General features: G+C 38.2%; 1 protein-coding gene across 1 annotated transcript in view; it reads right to left on the bottom strand.

Annotated features, from left to right (window-relative positions):
* The window catches only part of tmem8b (transmembrane protein 8B), a 35,970-nt gene that overhangs the window by 5,553 nt on the left and 5,402 nt on the right, over nucleotides 1-25,015 (bottom strand). Inside the window, exons 3-11 of the mRNA XM_072433450.1 lie at nucleotides 24,602-24,809; nucleotides 20,374-20,507; nucleotides 19,448-19,716; nucleotides 15,341-15,723; nucleotides 9,792-9,888; nucleotides 9,544-9,667; nucleotides 6,136-6,278; nucleotides 3,747-3,925; nucleotides 2,477-2,623 (exon numbers count right to left, since the gene is read on the bottom strand). Of these exons, the coding sequence (XP_072289551.1) occupies nucleotides 2,477-2,623; nucleotides 3,747-3,925; nucleotides 6,136-6,278; nucleotides 9,544-9,667; nucleotides 9,792-9,888; nucleotides 15,341-15,723; nucleotides 19,448-19,716; nucleotides 20,374-20,507; nucleotides 24,602-24,809 (1,684 nt within the window). The remainder of the gene's footprint in view (nucleotides 1-2,476; nucleotides 2,624-3,746; nucleotides 3,926-6,135; nucleotides 6,279-9,543; nucleotides 9,668-9,791; nucleotides 9,889-15,340; nucleotides 15,724-19,447; nucleotides 19,717-20,373; nucleotides 20,508-24,601; nucleotides 24,810-25,015) is intronic.

Genomic DNA, 25,015 nt, shown 5'->3' with positions numbered 1-25,015 from the left:
TCAAACTTATGGACACACACACAAACAGTACACTACAAAAACTGACAAACTTCTATAGCTAAAAGGATATTAATTCAGATTATTTATCTAGATTTATCTTAATTTGACCACTTTGGCTTTATTTAGTTGGCAAGAGCAGAATTTTGGATCTGTTTCAAGCTATTGAGAAAAAACAACATTTATTTTAATAATGTGGGTATTGTATAGGATGTTCGCTGCTTGAGTTAGTTTCAATAAAAAGTATTTTAACACTAGTGTGATGAATACATACTGTTTAATACATCTCTGTAGACGTTTTGCCTCACAATAAAGATGATTTGTTCAGGGACGTTCAATCCTGATCTCGATATCTTGGAAAAAGTCTAAAAATATAAAGCATATATAAACATGCTAAAAATACTCTTTATTGATATTCTGAATTCAAGACATTTAAACTCATGTAGATCTTCTTTTGTGCATTGCAGTGTCCAAACCTATGAGTTCACCGGTAGTGACCCACTGAGAACATGCACCTGTTTTCTGTTATAGCAGCAACTATACTTCAACATGAATAAACTGTGGCACTGCCTTGGCCCCAATAAAAGAATACCAAAAGACAGAGTTAAAAATTGACACACAGCAGCAGTCACCTATAGATGTTCCCCTCACTTGTCGTGAAAGTGTAAAATAGTTCTTCGCTTCGGGGCTTATCCCAAGTTGTCACTAATCTAACATAAACTTGCTTACTGCGCTGCCAAACCAAAATGAATAAATTCACACAAGAACTTCTTCACCTCGGTCACGGAGGTTACGTTTTGGCCAGAGCTATTTTAGATTGTTTAACTTAGCATGTTAAATCCAAAAATGCGGTTGGACTGTGCTTATTTTTTTGATATCATGAAGCAAAATGTAAAAATGTGATGTGAAAATCTGATAATTGAGGTTAAGAAAAACTGCTGTGGCTCAGTCATTCACAAAGAAACAGTATTGTCATGGCAGCGGTCTACACTCTCAAGTAAAACAAATAGTAGATTATCATAGATAGTTTAATTCAAGCTGCAAGTTAGTGCCCCAGAGCTGAACAAGTGGAAATAAGGCTTAAAGGTCCCATAACATGCAAAATTGACTTTTCAGAGCTTTTAACCTTCTTACATTGCTATTTATGCTTCATATATGTACCCAGAGTGTTTTTTTGATTGATTTCCGCAGTGCTTAGCTATATTACAGACTCTCCTTTCCTCGAATCTCCAAACTGACGGGGGGTGGTGCAAGACCGCGTCATACCCACAGGCACGCATCATCATCCCCCCTAAGACTTTTATATATATATATATATATATATATATATATATATATATATATATATATATATATATATATATATATATATATATATATATATATATATATATATATATATATATAGATAGATAGATAGATAGATAGATCTATATCTATATCTGTTCTGCGCACGCTGTAGAATAAACACCAGATTTATTTAGTCTCAAAGTAGTGTTGATCTGAAGTTCTATCGTTTCTCACTCATTCGCGCGGAGCAGCGCAGCGCGGAGCAGACAGCTGTGGGGCAAACACTACGTCACGGGTGGGCGGGGCACACACGCGCTCTGAGACTACATCACGGGTTGGGCGGGGGAGCCAGATCGCTCTTCGCAAGGGTGGGGGCGAATATCAAACCAAGCCGTCTGCATTTCCGGGTTGGTGAGGGGGTCCAAGGTCTGGGTGATATTTCTTAACTATTATGTTAAGGGTGTTGCACAACCCTTATTATTATAAATTATACACTTAGGATAGACTACGAAACGTGAAAAAAGCATGTTATGGCACCTTTAAGAAAGAGCAGCAATAAAATCCCTACATCAAATCAATATTCAAATCACAACACAAGCTGAGGTAGATAATGGGATGAAATGACCCCATAAACCTACAGACAAATTGTGCTTCTCTCTTGGCTTAGACTTTACAAAAACACATGTGTTTAATGTGTCTTGTTAAATAAAGGTAAACTTAGATAAATGTAATGTGAATTGTGGTTTTGTTGAATTATTTGCAGTAGTCTAAGGCTTTGTTTCTCAACCATAGTGGAGGGGAGCACTAGTGTGCCTCCACGTATTAACAGGTTTGCCCTGAAAAAATGGACAAGTTTTTTCCAATACGTTATTTCCCCTGAATTGAAAAGTGTTGTGAAATATTTCAACCAAAAAAAATATAGGTGTCGCAAAGGAAAAAACTCACATCTAAAAGAATGGATTTGCAGACTCTTTTGATGGAATTTATCTAACAACTTGTATATACTTTAAGTGATTATCAGTTTTTCCTGTTTGTTGTAAGGTAAATAATATTCAACTAGTACATGTTTTAATTGAAGTATTTTTTAACTACTTTATCAAAACAATTTCCTTTGTTAAGCAATTCAAAAAGTACATTGAATAAAACAATTCAGCGCTCGCATGTGCCATGGTGTGTTTCTGAGCAGCACCTGTTTGATGATAGACTTGAGGCGCGCCATGGCGATGACGGTAACCCACACTGACATGAGGGAGCCCAGGAAGTCACAGAATTGCAGCACATCATACTCCATTATGCAGAAGACCACGATCCCCGGCTGGTCGCACGCATGGTAGAACTGCCAACATGGATGAAGAGTGGAAAGCTTAGATTTGATGCATTCTCTTATTTAGAAGGAAATAAGCAACATTCGAACCATTTCTCACTGCTACTTTTCATTTCCTAGTAATGTACAAGAATGTAAAAGTTGCTAGTGGGCACAACAGCGGCTGAACCGATCCCATCTATTATACTTGCAGGGTAGACGTGCTGTTTTATGAATAAAATATATCGGCCTGTCTGGTTTGGGGAATAATAGATTTGAGACTGTGCCCTCCTGGTCAGACATAGGCTTTACTTTATAATTGAACAGATTTAAGGTAACCAATGCAGAGCCAGTTCAGGAATTTGAAACTTGTTGCTATTTTTTAACTTTTAAGTACATTTGAATCAAAATGTAGATTGCACAGACTAGTAAATATGAATTGTTCTAGTTGATGATTGAATACCTCCATCTTCATCTCAATTTATTTGTTTTTATATCTAATATGTTGGCCTGTCACGATGCTTTTTCTAGCTCACTATTACTACACTCAATATTTATCATGTATTATCTTTTATTTTATTTTATCTTTTGCGAAAAGCAGTTAATTCATAAATAATCTTACCAAAGAAATCAAATTGAACAAAACAAAGAAAATTAGGTTGTTGCAGATAAAATGGCAGATATCTGTTTTGCAATGAATTAATGTAGTTATTTAAATTAAATTGTTCTTATTTTCTTACTTTTTCTTTCTTTGTCGATGACATTTGAGCTGTAGAGCGTGAAATAAGTAACTTTATGTCTCATTATTGACACCATCTATCTACAAATGTCTTTTATTGTGCTATTTTGTCATTGCAGCTCACGTGTTTTTAACTTCACTGCACGTTTTTTCTCCTGCTGTCAGTGGCATAAAGCAGTAGTAGTTCATTAAATTTCCTTTTGCAACACATCACACTTCAAAATGTGTTATCGTGACAATCCCACTACTTTTGAATGACTTGGATTCACATTGATACTAAAACCAAACAGTCTGGAAAGGGAGTTCATTCCAGTTTGTTCCATCTCCTGCAGTCAAACTCGAGAGTCCACTATGCTGCGCGCTGGTTTGACACCTCAGGGACAGTTTGTTTACTCGTATCACACTGCTCTGACTCACCGTGGAGAAGAACATGGTGAAGATGTAGACGGAGGCCTCCAGAAGGTAGTGGCTGCGGATAGCGATGGCCACGGGCGGCACGAACATCAGGTTGGAGAGACACAGCAGCAGAGTGGACAGGAGCTGGAAACTGTAGGAGTAAGCCTCGGTGTTGTCAGTGCATCCCCAGCCGTCCCAGCCTGGCGAGCACACAAACAACTCCATGTCATATTCACGACACTGATCTTAACGTGAGCGGTTTCAGCAAGGTTATGAAAGTGTCTGCAAAACGGAACGGAGAATGGAGTAATTGCTGCTCAATTAGTTTTGGTTTTAAAGAGAAATCTGAAGAGCAAATCAACTTCTGCTCAAATTTGGATTCAATAGCAGTGTCTACATGTCCTCGTACATCTTTTGACATTTTAAAATTTCATCTCGCAAAAAGGAATAGAATAAATATTGAAACTTCTTATTGCTTTCTAGTGTGTGTGTGTGTGTGTGCGTGCGTGCGTGTGTGTGTGTGCGTGCGTTCTTAATAGTACAGCACTCGGCGTGAACTCCCTGAGAGCTCGACTCCCTCTCACTTCAGAGGAGTTAGACAGCGCCAGAGCAGCGGACTGCATAAGACAGTGTGAATGAAATATTAGCACGCCAAGGGTTTGCAAACAGAGGCTTTGCGGAGTGAGACAGGACAAGGGCGAGTGCCGAATGCTGAATGTGAAGAGCCTGCCAGGAAGCACTCACACATATGAAGACTGACAATGAACCCAACAGAGGAGCACCTCTTTGATAAAAGGCAGATCAAAAGAGGGAATTCTAAAACCGCCTCAAAGGACACGCTTTGTTTGAAATCATAAGCTTATGTTTTATTGAATAGATGATCTTAATTAATGGTTGGTTTTATTGTCTTTTCAAACTGGCTTAAATGGGGAGATTAACGTGGGCCCCTCACTGCACATTAATCGCTTTATTGTCAGCTCAACTACTCACTATATTTTTTGCACAAATAAGAATAGCGTTGGTAAACTAATTACCCAATTTTCCAAACTAACTTTTTATCTAATCTAGACTGTGAGGTCTTTCAATGTAAATTGCATTTGATCCGTCATTTTGCTAATTCCATTATTGATTAGACTAATTGTTATTTGGGAAGCACTTTTAAAGAGAAGCCAAGCATATTTAGTGTGAGAAATGGATAAAAAGTGTACAGGCTCTTTGAAATTTAGACACGCATAAGCAACTTAAATAATTGCCAACAGTTAGAAAAGTGTATAAAGCCAGAAAACACCAAATATAGTCTGTGAAGCTACTACAGTAACTCAGTATGTAAAGCCATTCACCCAGAGTTTCAGGCACATTAACTGACGACATTTTGAGGACTTTTGACCATACTAATGAAATAATGTTTTGAATTATTAATTACTATGCAATTGTTTTAAATGTTCATCTCCCTGAGACATGTTGCATTGTTATTATATAAATAACTATTGCCGTGGTCGTCTGTTTCAAAATACTATATCTTTTGAATGGTAGAAGGTCCACATAAACTCTTCATGAACCTATGAAGACGTTTCCCATCATCACAATGAAGCGCCATTAGTCACACTTCAAATATGTAGAACCATGGATCAGGACCGGCTCCTGCTGGTGCGTTTGATTGTGAACCACCTGTAGTTTTGACCCATCAAAGGGCAACATTGAAGGCAAAAACCATGGAGCCATGGATCTATTAGATTATCTGGATAGGGTACTGCTAGCTTAAAATGTTGTGATTTGGATTAGTGGCCAGTCCATTGGAACAGCAGTGAAAAAATCCTCCACAGCCCAGAAAGCATGTCTTCCCATGGCAATGTAAAAACAAACTGCTCGTGTTCGGCCGAACGGGACCTACAGCTTCACAAAGGTCAGATTTTGTGGGGATTTCTGCATGTTTTTATCATGAACTGTTTCTTAGCCCAAAATCCTTCAGTTTCCTTAGAAATAGCTTTTTGATCTTTAGGTTCGGCTCGCTCTTCTCTGCTCTGAAAACTCTTGCTCTGATTGGTCAGAGCGGTCACGTGGTACGCGAGCTTGGCGTGGGAGAAGAACACTTCTGTGCATGGTCATAGGACTGATCACCGAATGTTTGTTAGAGCAATTCGCAATTGTTATTTAGTGCCATGGAAAAGCTAAACGGAGAAGGTAATACAGGTTTTGCTTAAAGGATTTGTGCAAAGGCATATGCAATTTTCTACTAAAGACTACTTAAAAAACACTGTTTCTATTTGTTTAATTTAATTGTTTATTCATTCTTTCATTCATTAATTTTCTACTGCTTGTTCCCATTAGGGGTCGCGGGTGATTGGAGCCTATCCCAGTGACTTTGGGCCTTAGGCGGGGTAAACCCTGGACAGCCGTGTATTTGTGTCACCTGCTTTGCATTCACAGGCTGCATACAGGTAGTTGTTGGTGCGTAGGAGCTTGCACTGGCCGTAGGTGCCACAGTCGTTGATGCAGGGAGTCAGATAGGATCGCATGTACACCTCAGCGGTGACATTGGTACAAGGCTCAAACCTGGAAATAGAAGATAAAGTAGCATTAGATGGAGGTGAAAGTGGGGACTACACAAGTGCTGCATTACTGCTGAAGGGACCTCTACCTGGTGAAAGCATCAATATTTTACATATGAAGGGTGTTGGGAGGATGGATATATTCAGCACTTGCATACATTTTTTACTGAATATCATACAAGCCTTTCATTACACAACTCTAAAGAAAAAAGTGATTTTCAATTGTACATAGTAAATTCTACTGTTCTTATTGGGTTAAGAAAGCTTAACATTCTTCATATTATAGCAACTAAAGGTTTATCCAAAATAAATACATCAAAATATAAAATTATGCAAATTGAAGATGTGCAATCAGAACTTAACTAAAAACGGTGATATAAATCTAAAAATGTAAATGTTTGTGTTGCATGTATTGTGCAGGTGGGGTCTTCTGTGAAAGCATGTGACCCCCTGTCGCAACACAAATTGCTCCCACAGGAGACAATAAAGAGCTCAATTTAACATTTATTCTCAATTACTGAAACCATTAAAAAACTACATTGAAATCTTTTTCTTTTTTTAAAATCCCATTTGTCTCCTAAAGCTTTAAAAAGAACATTTAAGTTTACTTTTTTGAGCTAAAACGATTTAATTTTGCTTCTAAAATGCTCACAAATAACTTCACACTCCTTAAGATGATATTGTCACCTGTATGATCATTATCCACTTACCAAATAATCTCCATATTCCTTTTTCAAAATGGAATATGTTTTAAGTCTAAGATGGGTTAATCGCCACCAACAGTACACAACGCACTCACATCCCAGTTCTACGCTGACCCCAAACTGAGGAATATCCACATAACATGCTGGTGCTTGCATTGTACCTTCTTTTATTGCAAGGCTTTCATAATCAGCCACAGAGAATGAAACTGTGGGGGATCATAATAATGTCCGCTCTCTTGTACCGGAACACATTTTAATTGACACACCTGTTCACTTTTTTACTTTGGAGTTACATCCATCAACTTAATTGTCGTCTTAAAGAGGACTTGTCATTTGTGTCACTCCGTCATCTCACTCAAACATCCCCGATACCCTAAGTGGCTGTGGAAATCCAACATATCAGACTGAGGAAGCTTATTTGCAGACCTCAGCACAGCTCTCATGTCCCACACCATCTGTTCATATCTGTTACTCACATTCAATTGGAAATCCCTGCCTCATTTCATTTCACAATCTGCCTCATTTCAGTCTGTTCACATTTTGGTTCCATTAATATTTGTCGTAACGGCTCAATGAATAGGTAATAAGGGAGTGTCAAGAAAAGTGTGGAGAAAGCTGTGGACTTTTCAAACTTTTTAAAGAAATGTACAGCTCTGTCTGCAAATATTGTTTCAACTTTATGCTTAAAATGTGCTGCATTAAATTACATTTATACTTTTAGCAACATTGCTGGATTGGGAGTGTATTATATAAGTTAGTCTTCTTATTACAGAATTCACTAGTAAACATCTGTCCTGTAAAGGGTCAAGAAAAATGTTTGTGTGAATCTGAATTAGGATTTAGATCCAAAGATATTTTTTTAAAAAGTATTATATATTGTTGCAAGGTAATAGAGCCGCAACAGATTACCAGGCGACCAAAAGAAAACCTGTAGAACTAGATTATGTTTAAATTTGTCCTGATATGATAAGAAAAGAAAATGTTAATGTTTTTATTTTGATTTGTTTAAAACAATTATGCCTAAATCTCATCTTACAAAATACTGCAGACATCACCAGAAAGTGCATTCAGTGTAAGATGGATGATGAGAACATGCTGACAGTAAATGGAGTGTTCAGGTGAGCACAGTGGGACGGAGCCTGCACAGATGGGACCGGATGGGGCTCACTGCAACAGCCTTTCAATCAACACTCACACGGAATTCATCATTTTCAACAAAGTACTAAATTGTACATGGCTTTTGGAAATAAAAATGGTAGTGTGCCCTCTGTAATTAGATAAAAAATCTGACAACTACTTTGCTGTTTTAAAGTCATAATAGTCCGAGTACAAGTTTGTGGGGTATCATTTTAGTTTGAATACATCAGGTCTTTAAGCGCACTTTCACACACTAAATTAAACTAATTTAAGTCCTGATGTGGACTTGTGTTGTTCCTGTTCTACTCATTGTTTAGTTCTGTTCTATCTTTAATGTGGTGAATGTGCGAGTGTGAACGCACTTTTCTTTGCTCAGCACTATTAAAGTATCAAACTGACAGCATACACTTAGTACACACAGCATAACACTTTCGGGCTGTGTGATGGTGGCAGAAGACAGTGTGACATGTTATCGTACTGAACTGCTGTAGTTCTAATGGTTCACAACACCATTGATGCCACCTCTCAAGGCTCTGGTCGGTGATTCGGGAAGTTGCATCTGTAAAATGATGGCCTATTATTGTGTCACTATAGCCCACTCTGCCGCTTTCTATCAGAGCTATTATTGCATGTTAATGAGCCAGGAGAAGGCTCATTTGGGCTCTATTCAAACAAGCACATTAGCGTGCTATTATGTTGGTTCGCCATGAGAACAGTCACCAATGCTCCCTGCACTTTATCTGGGCTTGTCATTAAGACATAATGAGACAGAGTCAGGTTTTGCTTCACATGGTTTGGCACTACAGTTTTTTAAGTCACATTATCAACAAATTTAAAGCAACACAAAGCAACTGTCACTTCCTCATGATCCCCACACAATTATACACACTACACCTAAATGAAACTGACAAGCAAAATGATCCGGCAGTGGAGAAAGTTTGAGAAATAAAAACAACAAACACACTTATTATTATTTATTTATTGATATTTTTGGCTTGAAAGAAAATATGAAAAATCTAAATCTCAAAACATGTAAACAAATCTATCGGTAGATCAAAAAGTAAATCTAAACCAATAAAAATAAGATAAATGTTCATTTTAACACATTTCCAGTGTTCTATCTAGCAGACAAATAACTACATGTGTATCTGCATTTGATAACACACGAGTGGGTAAGATAAGTTTTGTATTATGTCAGAATTCAAATCAGAACAAGGTAATTACTTAAATGGTTGTATTGGAAAATGAAGAGGACATGAGATTAGATAGAGAGATAGATAAAGTACAAGAACAGTTGATAGCAACAAATGTGGCAACTGTGACGCTCATTATCAGATGTGTTGAAGTGTTTTCATGATCCAAGTGTGCTAGAAATGCAAGAAAAATACAAGCTAGAAATATGTGGTGTATGATTGAAGTGAGACTTACCCGTGTTCAGTGGCGCAGAGTGAGCGCAGGCTGAGGTACCAGGTGCCAGTTTGGGGGTAAGGGATCCTCAGTTTGGTGATATTAGAAGATGTATTGACTGACAAAAAGAAACCTGCGACTGACTCTGCAACAGAACAAGATGCACTGGTGTATTGAGATGTGACACTTTCGGTTAACGCCTCAAGAAGTGCCTAAAATGCCACTTCACAATCCTGATTTTTTTTGTCAACACATGAGACGCACTGTACCTGATTCACACTTGAGCGTGCCGTTCTCCCTCAGGAACAGAGGCATGCCGTGGTTGAGACAGCCGAACACGGTTACATTGGCACCCTTCAGCGTTGACTGGGAAGAGAAGAAGACACAAGAGGAATCAAATCACACACAAGTGTCAGCGCGGGTTCAGAGCCATCTCCCAGTGCCACGGTGCTACGCTAACACCGCTCATGATTACCTTAGGCCTCATTTGCCCTCGGCTGTGCCACGGCTTCACTTAAAAGGGAACAAATCAAGTCAAAGTGCACTCCCTCTGTCCGCCTCGGGCACCTAAATGAAGATGTAGTTCTATCACCTTAAAGACATGTTAGGGATTAAATATGGAGGCTCTTAAAATATTTCAAGAGAAGATATTTCAGTCTATTGGGAATTGCATTAACATATTCAAATGTGCTTGTTGCATGCAGGGTAAAAGAAAACACATCTCATTTTAACAGCAGGACAGCAGCATTAGGATAATGAGCTGAGAAGAATGTTGGTTTGTTTATTAGAACGAGGCTAAAGAAACAAATGTGTGGCACTATCTGTTTCTAAATGGCTTCATTTATTCTGCTCTTACCAGACGTAGCAGAGAACAGAGATTTAGTAAAAGAACAGCAACAGAAGTGCACATAAGTAAGCACAGCACACGTTCCTTGATGGAGAATCACTACTTCCCATGACAAATAATAAGTAATAAGTAAAATGTTGGCATCAAGCTTTTGGGTTATATGGCTGTCTAGTTATTATGGGGATTAGGTCTTGACCTTATATTATAATAATTTTCTATAGCAGCATAAAGGACCATTTAAAATGGACTAAAATAGCTTTAAAGTGTATATTCATATCTACAGAAGCAGTTATATTCTACTTACAATAAGTATTATCTTGTCACTGGGAACTCAAAGCTTGCTCTCACTTCTGACTGAAATGGTCCTCCACACTTATGCTCTAAATGAGTATTATGTATATGCAGGGAGTTGGCAGCGTTGTTGATTAATGTAATGTCTCCTCAAACACGTTGCCAGGTGCAGAAATTCCAGGCTCCCCAAACTCACCATCTGGACCGTGGAGTGCGTGGGAAGTGAGACTGGATCAGGCTCACCTCAGCTCCAGAAACAACAACTACTTTATGTATTGGATGTATTATGTTCTAAAAATGTACCATGATATAGCTTCAGCCACATTAATATGGAGGACTATTTAACACTAAAGACATGACTGAAGATCTGTTTCAGTATTTTGAAAGTGTTTTAAAGGTTACATTAAATCTTTGAAAATACATATTTGGGAATCGCTACACTTTAACAAAGCATGAACAAAGACTTAATTCATAATGAACAAACAGTTTATTGAGAATGATTTTGGCTTAGTATCTTCTTAATTAATGAGTTAGTGATATGAGCCTGACATACACACTTTCATTTGTGCTAATGTTCACAATTCAAGTCCTTTTTATGGCCCAGTGAGCTTGTAATAAATGTATGTATTTGTGTTAATGGTTTGTTTGGCTTTGAGTTACAGCTGTCTCTTGTACAGACTTTGTTATATTGTTGAGAACACATCGCTGCATTAATCTCTCTTAATTTTGCCATTTAGATCCTGCTCCATTATCTAGATGTTGATGGATGTGTAGTTGCCATCAATTCTGTCTGTTTTGTTTCAGTGACAGGACTTTCAAACTGAAACATCACTTTCAGACTTATATTTACATGTAGTCGATATATCAAAAATGTTTTCCCTCCAACAGCTGCTCATTTGTTAAAATGCTGTACCTTATTCCATCCCAGTGTTTCAGTGCTTAATAATGTAGTAGAGATAATTAGTTGAATTACCAATCTTTTTGTCTCATTTGTACAAGATTTACAAAAACCACACCAAGAACAATCAGTCTAATTATTAAAATGTCTTTCAAGGTTAATTAAAATCTTGCATAAAACGTAATCTCTTCCCCTGGTGTGGGAGTATGTTATACAACTAGAAGCCTGAACAAATATGGTGCTATTAAATGGATTTCATATGTGAACTTTTGCTGCTAGGCAACAGCTAACCTGCTGACTTAAGGAGCGTCCTATCAACTGAAAACTTGGTGGTGAAATGACAAATGTGGTTATGATGCAAATAAAGGTGGTGTTGATTGTTTTACAGCAGAGAAAGAGAAAGACACATGACTTGAGCTCAGCTCCTCTGACAAGCAAGTGACATGTCATTGCCAAAGGGACGAGTGCGTCAATAGAATAATATAATGAGACAGCGAGTGAGAAAAATATATTTTTAAAAACACTCGTGCCCTGGGTCATATGGTAATTTTTAGTAAATGGAGGAGTTTAAATGAAGTTCGAGGGTCTGGCAGAAAGCGTTGTGGCGATTACAGTTTATATATCGTATAAATATAAGCACTCATACTTATGACTAAATTGATAAATACAGAGGTCAGACATAAGGTTGGTTGGGAGGTTGGGAGGTAAAAACCTCCCAACCTATCTTCTGAAAGATCATTATCTGTACTTTCTGAATGATAAACTATTGTTAATTGCTTCTAGAATGCTCACAATTATTATTATCATTTTTAGTTCTTATTACATTGCAACCTAAATAACCTCTTGACATCCCCATTGACAGCAAGAAATAAGTATACAAATGTTCAACAAAGCAAAAGTTGTCTTTTTAAAAGGTTATAAGTGGCAATTGAATGGTTATATTCAGATAAGACTGAACTGCCAGTCTGATTAGTGTTTAACACTGATGCCAAAACAGTTCAGAGTCTGTTTAGGAGAAATGCTCCGGAAAGTCTGATTTGTGGTTTGGATGCCAGGCATATATTGACCACAGCAGCAGTTTTAATGCGGGAGGTCAAAACAGTTCATAACTCAACATAGATCTAAATGGTTCAGCTGCTCCCCAGGCAGCCTTCAAGGATGTGAATGGAAATAAAATATAACATGATTTTATTGATCGTACTGTAAATAACATTAATAACTTACTGAATAAGGTGATTAAATCAAAACACAACATCTTAAAAAGATGACACTATTATGAGAGCAACAAATAAACAGTATACCTTATTTTATTTTTGAACATATGATGCTGACTAATTAATGTATATCTTTATTTTATTCTGAGCCAGTGATTCCACTCTAATAAGGTTGAAAAGTTTCAGTATTTGTCTAAATTAGACTTGGGCATGGATGGAGATATGAAGTATAGAGAAAAAATTCTATTGAAACTTTCTGTCTCCTTCTGGCTTGAGTTCGATGTTCAAATGTTCAATAACCAAACATGTTGTTTAAGTTCCATGGTGCAAAGTACAGTAGTTTGGTATGAAAATAATACCGAACTGCACATAAATATTTACATTCATCATTACAGACAATATTGTGGCTGAATGTATGGGCCTACTGTATGTGTATCAGTTGTAAAGCATACATTTCTTACTCCTCTATAATGCCCTGAATGCCCTATGCAGATATGACAGTATACGTTAAATTGATGGTCATGGGAACACAGGGTGACCTATATATTATGATGATGGATGTTGTGTGGAATGACCTATTGAAGTGTGGCATTATGGTCATATCACATAGCTTCCTGTTGCCGGGTCCTTAGAGGGCTGTGGCTGGAGCAGAGCCGTAATTGCACCAAGAATCAGTCAATAAACCTCACAGTTATTTATCAGTTCAATTATTCTCATTTCCCACAACATTAACAATACAGCCTCCGTTGTGTGTGTGACTGTTAGCTTTCATTAGAGGCAGGAAGATCGAACGCCACTTTCATTTCACACGGGTTGAGGCTGTGCATATCATAAAAGTATAGCCAAAGATATTTTTATCAAGTTAAATCACATTTGCTTAATGATGTAAACTTGAATTAAAATGTGGTAAAAAAATATTAAAAATCATAACATAGCTCAATATGCACAAAAACATGCAATGTTTTACTTCTAAATAAACGCAACTCTTTTTGACTTGAGTTGAATCTTGACAAGTCCATTTTATATGATTTTTAAATATGTGAATGGGATTTCTCAGTGTTATTTTCTAAGCACATTTAAATGCCTACCTTTATTCTTGTCAAGCTGAAAACCACATGATGGCGTTTGATGTCCATCCATCGAGAGACTGATGGTGAATTAGTTTCAGGGGGAAGCTTAACAAAGACATTTCAGAAGCTCGGCTGAATTTGGGCATTTCACACGGGTTCAATTAGAGGCATATGTCACCAGCCCAAACATTGGCTTCTGTTTCTTTGTGAACTCTTCTCTCTGGCCATCTGAGCATCCATATTTAGCAGCCGACTGTTCCCTACAGCAAATGTTGAATATTTATTTTCCAAACTACAAGCCACTTTGTGTGGCAGAAATATTGTATTCTATGACACTGGTACAAACTGTAATACAAATTGGGTCGAGGTAATTGATTGTGGATTCAGGAGTCAAATGAATACCAAATGCATATCCTTTTCAGCCAAGCACCATGGACTGAGCCCAGTTTGATGCAAATCTGAGACGAGGGCACATACACATACAGATTTATGGCCACCAATTCATCTTTACATACATGTTTGTTGATTAAGTACACTTAACTATGCAGAATACTCTATACATCCAAACCAATTACTAAAACCTTCATTGAACTTTCAAATGTTGTGTATTGTGAGTATTGACAACAAAACAAATCTTAGAGGGCTTACATTTAAAGCTGCTCAATAACATTTCTGGTGGAGAATCTGCCCCCTGCTTGTCTCCATGGAGATGTTATTACTTTGTGAAGAGAGTTCCCCAGCTATTAAACTATCGAGACTATCGAAAGCGTCTCAACCCCTGGGACGCTTATGGGGGTCACACATTTTCTTTCATGATAGGAAAAAAGGGAAGGTAAAATTTCAAAATATATATATACAATAGTCTTAAGCAGGGCTTGATACCTTTAAAATGCAGTGGCAAATGGAAATTATTATTTGTTGGCCTATAAGTTATTTATCTAAGTCTATGTTCTCAGGATAAAGTCAAGCATTAGACACGAGGCCTTTGGGGGAGCTTACTTTATATGATTGGTTGTCACAAATGTCAACGCTTGCTATTTTGGGGGTCGCAAATGAAAAAGGTTGAGAACCAGTGATCTAGACAAGCAGGTATAAAGTTACAGATCTGTGGAGAGTCGAACCCACTCATAGGAAGATTGCCTGTATTTTTTATAAAATAAACACCTGTGAATAAATAAATGTATGATAAAATACCCAAAACCTAACCCTAATAACAATGTGTTTTTATGGTTAAAATGAATGTGGAGTGTCAGTCACCTTCTAGTCTCCATGGAGATATTATTGCTTTGTCTGATCTATTTTACATGTATTCAATTACAAGAGTTTTTATTGGTAATAATGACCTGGAAAAACATCCGTCTGATCTGACCAGTAGCTGGGCCCCGTGGTGTTTAATGCCATACGGTGGAACATTAGGATAACCAATAACATCTCATTAACAGAGATTAGGTCTACAAGAAAAGTTAGGTAGTGCACGTTTAAAGAAATATGTACTCACCATGTTAAGTTTGAGCTCCATGTTGAGGACTCCTCCACTGTCCAAAACTGGCATGAGGTTGATGGCAAACACTGCAGCTCTATCGGGCGGGACGGATATATTAGGTCCAAAGAACACGTAGAAATGCACTGAGAAGGTGTCCAGCTCGTTCCTCAGGGTGGGACGTATGGGCCAGCACTTGTTAGGGTCCGAGCTTGGGGCAAGGTAAACCACATTGTTCTCTGAGGAGGGCAGAAGGCTCATGTTTTGAATCAGACTTGGGACAGTGGCCAAAGACATAGTTTCAGACAGTGAGAAGCCCATGGGGGTTCCAAAAGACTGGGGCATGTTCATGGAGGAGCTGGGCTGGGGTTGCTCCATTGACAAGTTCGGCTTGGAACAATCTGTGAGGGAAACAAACACACCGCATACTTAGATAGTGGTCTCTTTACCAAGGCTTATATCAATAATGCACATACCAATTATAATAAAGCTTTTGCTTATAATGCATTCTCTGGTTAATTATAAATGTTCAGGTTGTACACATGTAAAGGTCTAGCTTGTGGTGTGGAGTTCTGGAGTTACATCCGGTGGCAAAAAAAATTTAATCAATACAAAACATTGGGATTATTTCTTAATTTATGATAGTTACATGATTGGGTAAGGTTAGGGTTTGGGTTAGGGGTCGATAGAGTGTTAAACCAAATCGGATTTGGAGCTAGTGGAGCCAGTCTCGTCGAAACAGAATGGATTTCTATTGTCCAAAGAAGAAAGAGGCGCTTTTATTTGATAAATAAGGGTGTCATGTCTACGGTCAAAAGCAAAAGATATTCTCAGAAAATTATATTTTTAAGTCGTGAAGCCATTTTGGCAGAAAATGTAAGAAAAAATATCCACTCCTCGCTTAACTGTGGCTATGCGTGAGTATTGTCCGGCATGACATTTACTGTGAAGTACTGTAAAGGGGCAGAATCGAAACCATCACTTTGGTATCAATCACCAATCTTTTAACCTGCCTTTGTCAATATTTATGCCCTGTTTTTTATAAAAGTTTAAGATTTACACTTGATGGTATTTGAACACATTTATTTGCATTTCGTTTGAGAACTATTGCACATAATTACATCTCCTAAAGGTCACTGAAGTCTTTCACTTTTCCCATACTGACAGCTGTGTAATACAACAATCACCATGATAAAATCAAACAAAGAACTCTCAGGCAAACAGGCTGCAGCGAGTCACTGCTTTCACTGACAGTATTATGCACGCTGAGCAACCAAGGGCTTTTGCAAATGTTTGAAATGATCCCCGTTGGCTGGCTCACACAATGTAAACAGTAAGGTTCAGAGCGGCTGTACACTGCTTTTTAATGAGACAAAGATTCACAGTAATTGCAAACTGTAAGTCCACATTCAGCACAAGCAGCTCACAGAAGAAACTCATCGGAAGAGTAGAATCAGAAACCATTGAACAACAACCTGGCATTCCAGCAGGGAGAGTTTCAAAAGCCTACACACATTATAGCTCAGACTGTTTGAGGGGTTTTGATGTCCATGTAGTTCTGTAGAGCCAGTAAAGCAGAAGATAAAGCTAAACTGCAAATATTAAATACATTATAAGCGTGCGGTGTAAAAGAAAATGTCCTAACCCAAAAAAAGGTGATTTATATAATGTAGTATGTAATGTAATATAATTCTTAGAGAAGATATTATTGACAACAATGTAATTAAAGTCAGTGTCAGGTTAGAAAACAATGGTAGCCCACCAAGCTACCGTTGTATCATTGTAGCATTGGCATATTGTTTATATTGTCTAAAAATTATAGTTTCCTAAATTTCAGATTTAATACAGTTTATTCTAATCATCCATCTAATAATCTCATTGAAGATCTAATGAACACTTTTCTATTTGTATATGGTTCAAGCCCTTCACGTCTAACTGGTTGAATGTACCGGTATTAGGCTTGCATTTGAAATAGAAACATTATAATGAAAAAAAATATATATACATGAATATTATAGTACAAGTGACATTTACACTTTCACGTCATTGGAAACACATTTTTCAAGGGGAAATCCAGACACAAGCGGTAAAGCGAGTATCAAGAGAAACGTCCCTATAGTGTCAGTGCATCTTGTTGACAGTTGGTGGCCATGACCCCAATACCGTTAAATTGGAGCAGATTGACACGAGAGGATCTTATTGGTGATACAGCGCCTAACGACCAGAGCCCACAACATCTCAAGAGGTGCTGACTCCAACCTGAGCCCTTTCTCAATTTAAATCCACAAAAGGTCACGCCAAGATCCGCCTGCCAGCCACAGGGAAAGAGAGTGTGAATAATTAGTGTGGGTGTTGCCATGGAGACAAAGTGCAAAGTAGAGCGTGGGGAGGGCAGCGCTGCATGGGAGAGAGGACTTCCTACAGACCTCAGAGCCATCCCCGTGGAGTCAGTCTACAGAATACAGTCCATATCCAAAAAAAAAACAGCATGTAGCACTTAGCCATGCGGTGACTGGCCTCTTAGCAATCCCACAAGCGTCAGAGCTATTTGGCCTTCAGTCTTCCTCCAACAAGACTCCTAATGGTCCCATAGTGCCAGTCTAGGGTTTTCCATCAAAACATATGTCTCAAACACCACTAAAAAGTACAGAACTTTTCAAAGGGGATTGAAAACTGTGATTTGCTGAAGAAAAGAATCCAGACTTTTATAAAAAAGGAAATGTTACCAGGTTTTCTAGTTGTAATGAAAGCTGTACAGTGTTTTTATAGATTAATCATGACTTGGAATATATTGTGCAGTACAAGCCCATAATCATGTGTATTACATTACGCTACATGCAGCCACTCAGGCATTTGCTTGGCCTAATTTATGAGTCAAACAATAGCACCACTCCAGAAGCAGCAGGGTGAAAAATAATGAACCAACAGGAAGCCAGCAGCCCACAGTCACAGGGAGAAGATCGCAATTTATTTGGAAACACTGACAGGAAGATGAAAATCCACAGCACCTCCAAGATATTATTCAATAAATTAGGCTAATTGGAAAATTTGGTAAATTTATACAACAGCAAGGCACTCGGTTTGAAAACCTCAAAGGGAGGCGCTACTGCGACTCGGCAGTCATTTTCAAATGAATAAAAGGAGAACCGAAGCTCATTCACACTTCAGCTTGCTTCAAATCACTTTCATCCTCTAATCCAGGGAGAGCAGCCAGAACAAAAAGTTTTGAAAAAAAATCACAAATTGAATGTAGTTATCTACGTATATTAGACTGTGTAACATCGCAGCCACCTCACATGGCAGGGCTTAGTCCTCACACTTTCTTGTGGGTGACTGGTCCAAAAATAAATAGCAGAAATTGGAATTTACTGCAATTTGAAGCAATCAAGGTGCACACAAAAAAAGAGTCACTTGGAAGAGCAACAGCCACCAGGGCATTGTTCCTCTACCTCAATGACACAATCTATACACTGCACAAACAGACAATATTAGTCTGAGGGAACTATATTATGATAGATCCATGCGCTTAGACACGGGGAAACGTGCTGCTCTCCTGGGGACGAGTCAACGCGGCTGCAGGTGAGCGGTAGGTGAGTTCTATGATTGATACGTGGCAGGACTAATCGGCAGTCCACGCCACGAGGAAATAAGACTCAGATTTGGGCCAAAAAAAATTCCGTTACGCCTTTAAATTTATACATATGATTCCCGGACCAGACCAACATAACATGATCTCTCTGGGTGGAGTTTGCATGTCCTCCCCGTGTTACCGTGGGTTCTCTCCGGGTTCTCCGGCTTCCTCCCACCGTCCAAAGACATGCATGTGTCAGGCAAAATTGGTGACTCTAAATTGGCCCTAGTGAATGAATGTGAGCGTGAACTGTCTGTAATGTCTTTGTCTCTGTGTTGGCCCTGCGACAAGTTGGCCACTGTCCAGGATGTACCCCGCCTAAGGCCCGAAGTCACTGGGATAGGCTCCAGTCACCCGCGACCCCGAAAGGGAACAAGCGGTAGAAAATGGATGGATGGATGGAAATCATTATTATAAAACATCAACAATTGTAGTATATTTGGTTGGAATCAGGATCTTCTGCCATAAACCATACTGTCAAACCAAGCACTCACCTGTGATCTGGACTCCAATGCGAAAGTAAACATCTGCATTACTGAGGTAGCGCTCCACCAGGATGTAGTACCACTTCTCCCAGGCAGGGGCAGCAGTGGTAAGTTCACAGGGATTCCACTCTCGACAGTCCAGGGCACTTGAGTTATGCACTGGCGGCGCCCGAGCTCTTATCTTCAGCACCACGGGACAACTGTCGCTGCTCTTGTTCTTCGTGCTGCAGTTTACCAGCTGAACTTTGACCTTTGATACATAATTGGGGATGAACACTCTGCAAAAGCACAGACACACAGATAGATGTTCAGAATACCAATGTGCTCTAGGAGGAGAGAAGTACTGTTAATGCACATACAAGAAAAGCCTATAACTGGAAATGTACTATTGATACTGTCGAAAAATATATGTGAAAACATTGTAAAATACTTTGAGTCGCCAATGCACATACTTTTATTCCTAAAGCTTCATCGTGTAATGGCCTATGTTATTTATGTTTTGGCCCAAATAATTTTTTCTCTCATTCTTTCCAGACCCTGCTGCATTTCTAGGTGTTATTATTGATCAATCGGAAATAGTTTTACATCCAAAAAACTCTTCCTGTCTGTAAGTGTGTATAGTAAATAGTATGTGTTAGTATTTCCGGAAAACCTTGAAAAATGATTTGGGCCATTATTCTGTGAGGCTAAAAAATGCCAAAGTAACATTTTTGTGTGACTGCAGATATTGCTGTTTATTTCCTAGATCTACAATAAAATGTTTGCGTTCATCTCCCATTCATCTTTTACCACACTCAACGTTCATTCTATGCTGTTGTCACTATATGTCACTTTTATTTTGAACAAGTAACTGTTGTTGTTGTTGTTGTTGTTGTTGTTGTTGTTGTTGTTGTTGTTGTTGTTTGTTGTTTGTTACCTTGGTGGTTCAAACATACTTGTAAAGTGCAGATCTGTTGTGGGCGGGGATCATCTGGTCTATGAAGTATCCAGGGTACAGCACTGAGATCCCGATCAGCCTTTGTACAATGAGCTGAGGCTGGAACAGATACTGGCACTCTTCAGACAGGCCCTGGAAGTACAATAATATAATCACAACAGAGAGGTCTGTTTGTTTTTATTAATTATTACTTTGCCTGGTGGGATAATACTCTTGTTAAATATCTCTGTGTTGACCCTCAGTCAAGCATCTTATTTCCATAGTAAAAGAAAATTTACTTCTGTGACAAAAGTAGCTTCTTCAGTTCCTGAAACGTCTTCACTCTTAAAACATTTCTCTGTCACACTAGGTCAACGTTATCCAAAAGTCAGGCAATATTGACATGCAAAAAAACATACAACATATTGAATGTGTTTTCATATATAACTTTAAGAAAAAGGCAAGGCAAGTTTATTTGTAGAGCACATTTCATACACAAGGCAATTCGAAGTGCTTCACACAACAGGAAAAATTGATTAAAATCACAAAGAAATTACAGAAACAGAAATACAATCAAATTAACTAAATAAAAAATAAAAATAAAAACACCTCCAAATTTATCGGACAACATTGGCAGGCATTCCAGACACTCCTTTCCATATTTAAATGTTTGGTAATGTGACTGTTTCCAATATTTTCTTTCCAATTGGGAAGACGAATTGTGTATTTTAGGGGTATGTGTAATCTTAGGCACTTCATGTATACACACACTGTCAGAGCTACTACAAAAGGAGAACGCCTGAAAATCTTGCACGGGAAGCTGTTATCTTTCTAATAATAGCACCGTCCTATGCTCTGCTACACTGTTCCCTTTCACAATAACATTTATGTGCTTGCCCGAGAAGCTGAGACGCATATACAGTCGTTCATGCATGATCTTGTGTTAGAAAGTGTTTTAGGGTAACAACGCCTTTCCCATCTCATTGAACAGGACAGGTGTGAATGCCAAATAAGGTCATTTATCCTGTCATCTGATGGCTAACCCCTCTTGCTCCAGCCACAATTACTGTGACATGTCATTAGTCCGAGAGGTGCTGCTGGGTGACCCTTTGATTTATTGCAGCCTGTCAGAGCGAGCAGCATGTGTGGAGCTGTGTTTTAAATAAGGCTCAGCATAGAACAAAGAGGTTACCTTGTTGCTTGAGGTTTCAGAAATATAGTCATTGGTCTACTGCAAAAACATGTGATATTATATTCTATTTAATGATAATAAAGGATGTTGAGTAATGTAAAAATATGACATGGCTTCATAGAAATGTTACTGTTTCACCTATGTTCCACAGTATGGCATTAAACGCACTTTTCTCATGAACACACTGCATGTTTTTGGCAATAAAACAGCTGAAATTGAATAAATGCAAGATAGATACGCTTTATGCCGGTGGATTATTACAGGCAGTAACATTTTCTCTGTGGAAACAAGCAGGCAAAGTAGCAGTACAAGCGGTCGCAGAAGTAAGAAAACAAAGTAATAGCACCAGCTGTCATATTTGCTATAGTAAACTTAGAGTAAAAGGGCATGTGCGTATTTACAGTACTACAATGTGTGTATGTAAACAATGTTGCAGGAATAGAAATGTCAGTTTTATACGACGACTTCATGCCACTTTTTTCTAAATCCATCTTTTTTACACATCCACTTTTAATAGAATATGTGCCTAATTTGCAAGAATTCCTGCCCTTTTCATTTTAATGCCAGCGAAAGTGCATTTAGGCCGTAGAACAAAAGAAGTCCCGGCTGAAACCTTTGACTAATTGGATTGTGTTTGCTCCTTCACTCAGACCGACCCACAGAGAATATTCACTTTTAGAAAGACAAAAAAAAACTCTGCGGCACTGGTGAAGTTTTCTGTCTGAAGGAAACACCTGAACTATCTAACGCAACACACGGTAACAGCTCTGCAATCTGACAATGTGAACTACAGTTTACCTTTTTTTTCAGCTCTGTTTCATCATGTAAAATCCTCTCACTAACAAACTGCACAAAGGAGCATGAATAAGCAGATAAAACAGATTAAAGACGAGTACTTTTAATGAAGCCATAAACCCACGCACAAAGAAAAGGGAAGAGCTGAACATTCAAATGTATTTAAAATAAATCAGGCTGTGGAAGAATTATTTTTTACTTTCACTTTCACTACTTTGCCTCTAAAACCGTATCGTATACAGTAGGTGTTGAATACTGGCGGTCTCTGGTCTGGTCGAGTAAATTTCATCCACATTCATGTCGTCTTGTGGGGTTAGTCATAAAACGTCATTATTGAATACCTGGTTTTCCTCTAGACTCCTGTAGATCTGTTGATAAAATAATTACTGAGGTGAAAAGTTTGAAAACCACTGATGTAATATTTCTGTCTCTGCCACAGGCTACAACCGCTGACTGTATAAATTACACCGCTACAAACCTCCTCTGCTCTATCTTAGATTCAGAAGAAGAACAATCAGCCTCCACAACCTCACCATCTTCTGAAAAGAAGAGGGATAATAAATTCTGTCCAAGGCATATAATCAAACATGGCTCTGCTCATCTTTCACTGAATGATTTTGTGAACTTTAGGTCCAGTGAGGGCAGAGTGACCAGAGCAGCAGTGAGGGAAGTCTGCATCACCTCAAGCACAAGAAATGTGTTTGGTCTCCGTCTCTGAGTGAGGCCGTCTCCCTCAGGCTTTACTTTGAATATGCAAAAAAGTGCCTTATGAAAACACAGATTTTTGAGCAGTGTATCAATTATATTTGCCTTTGCAATTTTATTTTTTATATGTGATTTTGGATGTGTGTTTTTTACATTAGCTCTAATCAGCATTTACAGAGTTTGATGTTGATGTGTGCAATGTCTCTTTTACAAAATAAAGAAGTAAAATAAAATGGAATCCATTGACAGGAATGAAGAAATAAAAAAACGTAAATCAAATAAGTATTGAGAATGGGGAAAGACATACAGTGTATTTTAAATAAAGCCTGACGATCTCTGGCTATAGTGTTATTATTATCAATGTGGTGTGTAATCTGTGTTCTGCTTTCTTTGCCTTCAGAGGACACATCCCTCGGTGAATGCGATGAGATTGCCTCTCCGAGCACAATTTACAGTAGGTGTGATTTTCTTCATCATTCAGTGTGTCAATAGAAACTGGTCACATTTTCACTGCGATTCTTCTTATTCTCATGGCTTCTTCTGGACACGCTGCACGGATGGCAACTTTTGATGGTATTTTTGATTGTTTGTTGCAGGGGCACTTTTGCCAGTCGGTAAAAAAAATCCACAAAGCAAATGCCGGTGGTAAATAAATTGGCTGAAATGGAAATCAGCAGGAGTTTAGGTGGCCAAATAGAAGAGTAATAGGACGAAATAACTTGAGCTCAGTCACACAGTGCCGAGCCAATGTGTATATGGCCTTTTTACATTCTTGCGTTGTAAGAGAGAGCTAAGTAACCGTGAAGGGAGACGCTACATTAGATGTAGATTTCATCAAAGTGAAATTACATAACACTTGTTATCTTTCTGCTGATTGAAAAGTGGTACAAGAGTGATTCAGATTTGCAGTTCTCAAGCACAGGCCTGACATTTGTGTATTTGTGTATGTATTTGCATAGATTTTGCTTCATTTGCATAATAATAGAGGATGCAATATATTCTCTTGATAGATTAAGTCGTGACGAGATACTGTACTGAGTATAAAAGAAACTAAAAGTCCATTATTCCCACAATTTACAGGCACACAGTTTGCATGACAACTAAACTAAATGGTGCATTTTTTGAAAAGGTCGTTACTTTTATCAAGTTAAGTATGTCAAGCGTTATTTTTGTGAATTGATACTATTGTCTGTATCTTATAGATAGAACTGTAGAAAAAGATTCAGTTGTAGTCATCTGGACTCGGATTTTTTTTTGCAAAAACGAGTTTTAGTTTAAGAACATCAATACTTGGATTTGCAAGACAGAAGCAGATCTGATTAAACTCCTGATTCTACTAATCAAGAAAATACTAAATGTGTATTCAGCAGCTATGAAATCATCACACAGTACACTAAGAGCAATTTCACAGCTTGACAAGCAATTGGATTTATAGTATAGTGTTAATGCAATTACCGAGCGATAATGAAAAAGTGCTACCAGCAATGAGTCACGAAAGATATATATATATATATATATATATATTTAATATATACACACACAAAAGCGGTCTTACCTTGACTGAGATCTTCCCTTCATCCTTGGGAAGATGTGCAGCCAGGAACCAGTCTCCAGGGAGTGGGCTGGTGACATTAAACGCTCCAGTGGTCCGGTTTGGAAGTGTCCAGGTCAATGTCACTGCAAAAGATCCTGGGACCACCGTGTCCCGAGGGAATCTGGTGTACAGGGGGTTTATTACAGGTGGAGCCCCAGACCGGAAGTACCTGTTAGATACAAAATATAGTAAATATTAGGTATTTTTCTTGAAGAAGAGAGAACATTTCTATTCTATTATGATAATCATGCGTGTCAATCAAACTGTCAAAGCAGCAAGCTATAGTTACTTCTCCTTATGACAAGCTACATAGCTGTCAGATAAAAATAGGCCTAATTAAGAATATATGCAGAATATATAGCTAATATTCCAGAA

This window comes from Eucyclogobius newberryi, unplaced genomic scaffold (genome assembly GCF_026437365.1).
Source record: "Eucyclogobius newberryi isolate DKJ021-1_F unplaced genomic scaffold, fEucNew1.0.hap1 SCAF_6, whole genome shotgun sequence".
NCBI classification, from domain to species: domain Eukaryota; kingdom Metazoa; phylum Chordata; class Actinopteri; order Gobiiformes; family Gobiidae; genus Eucyclogobius; species Eucyclogobius newberryi.
The sequence above is the reverse complement of the archived record's forward strand: the minus strand, read 5'-3'. Positions and strand labels throughout refer to the sequence as shown.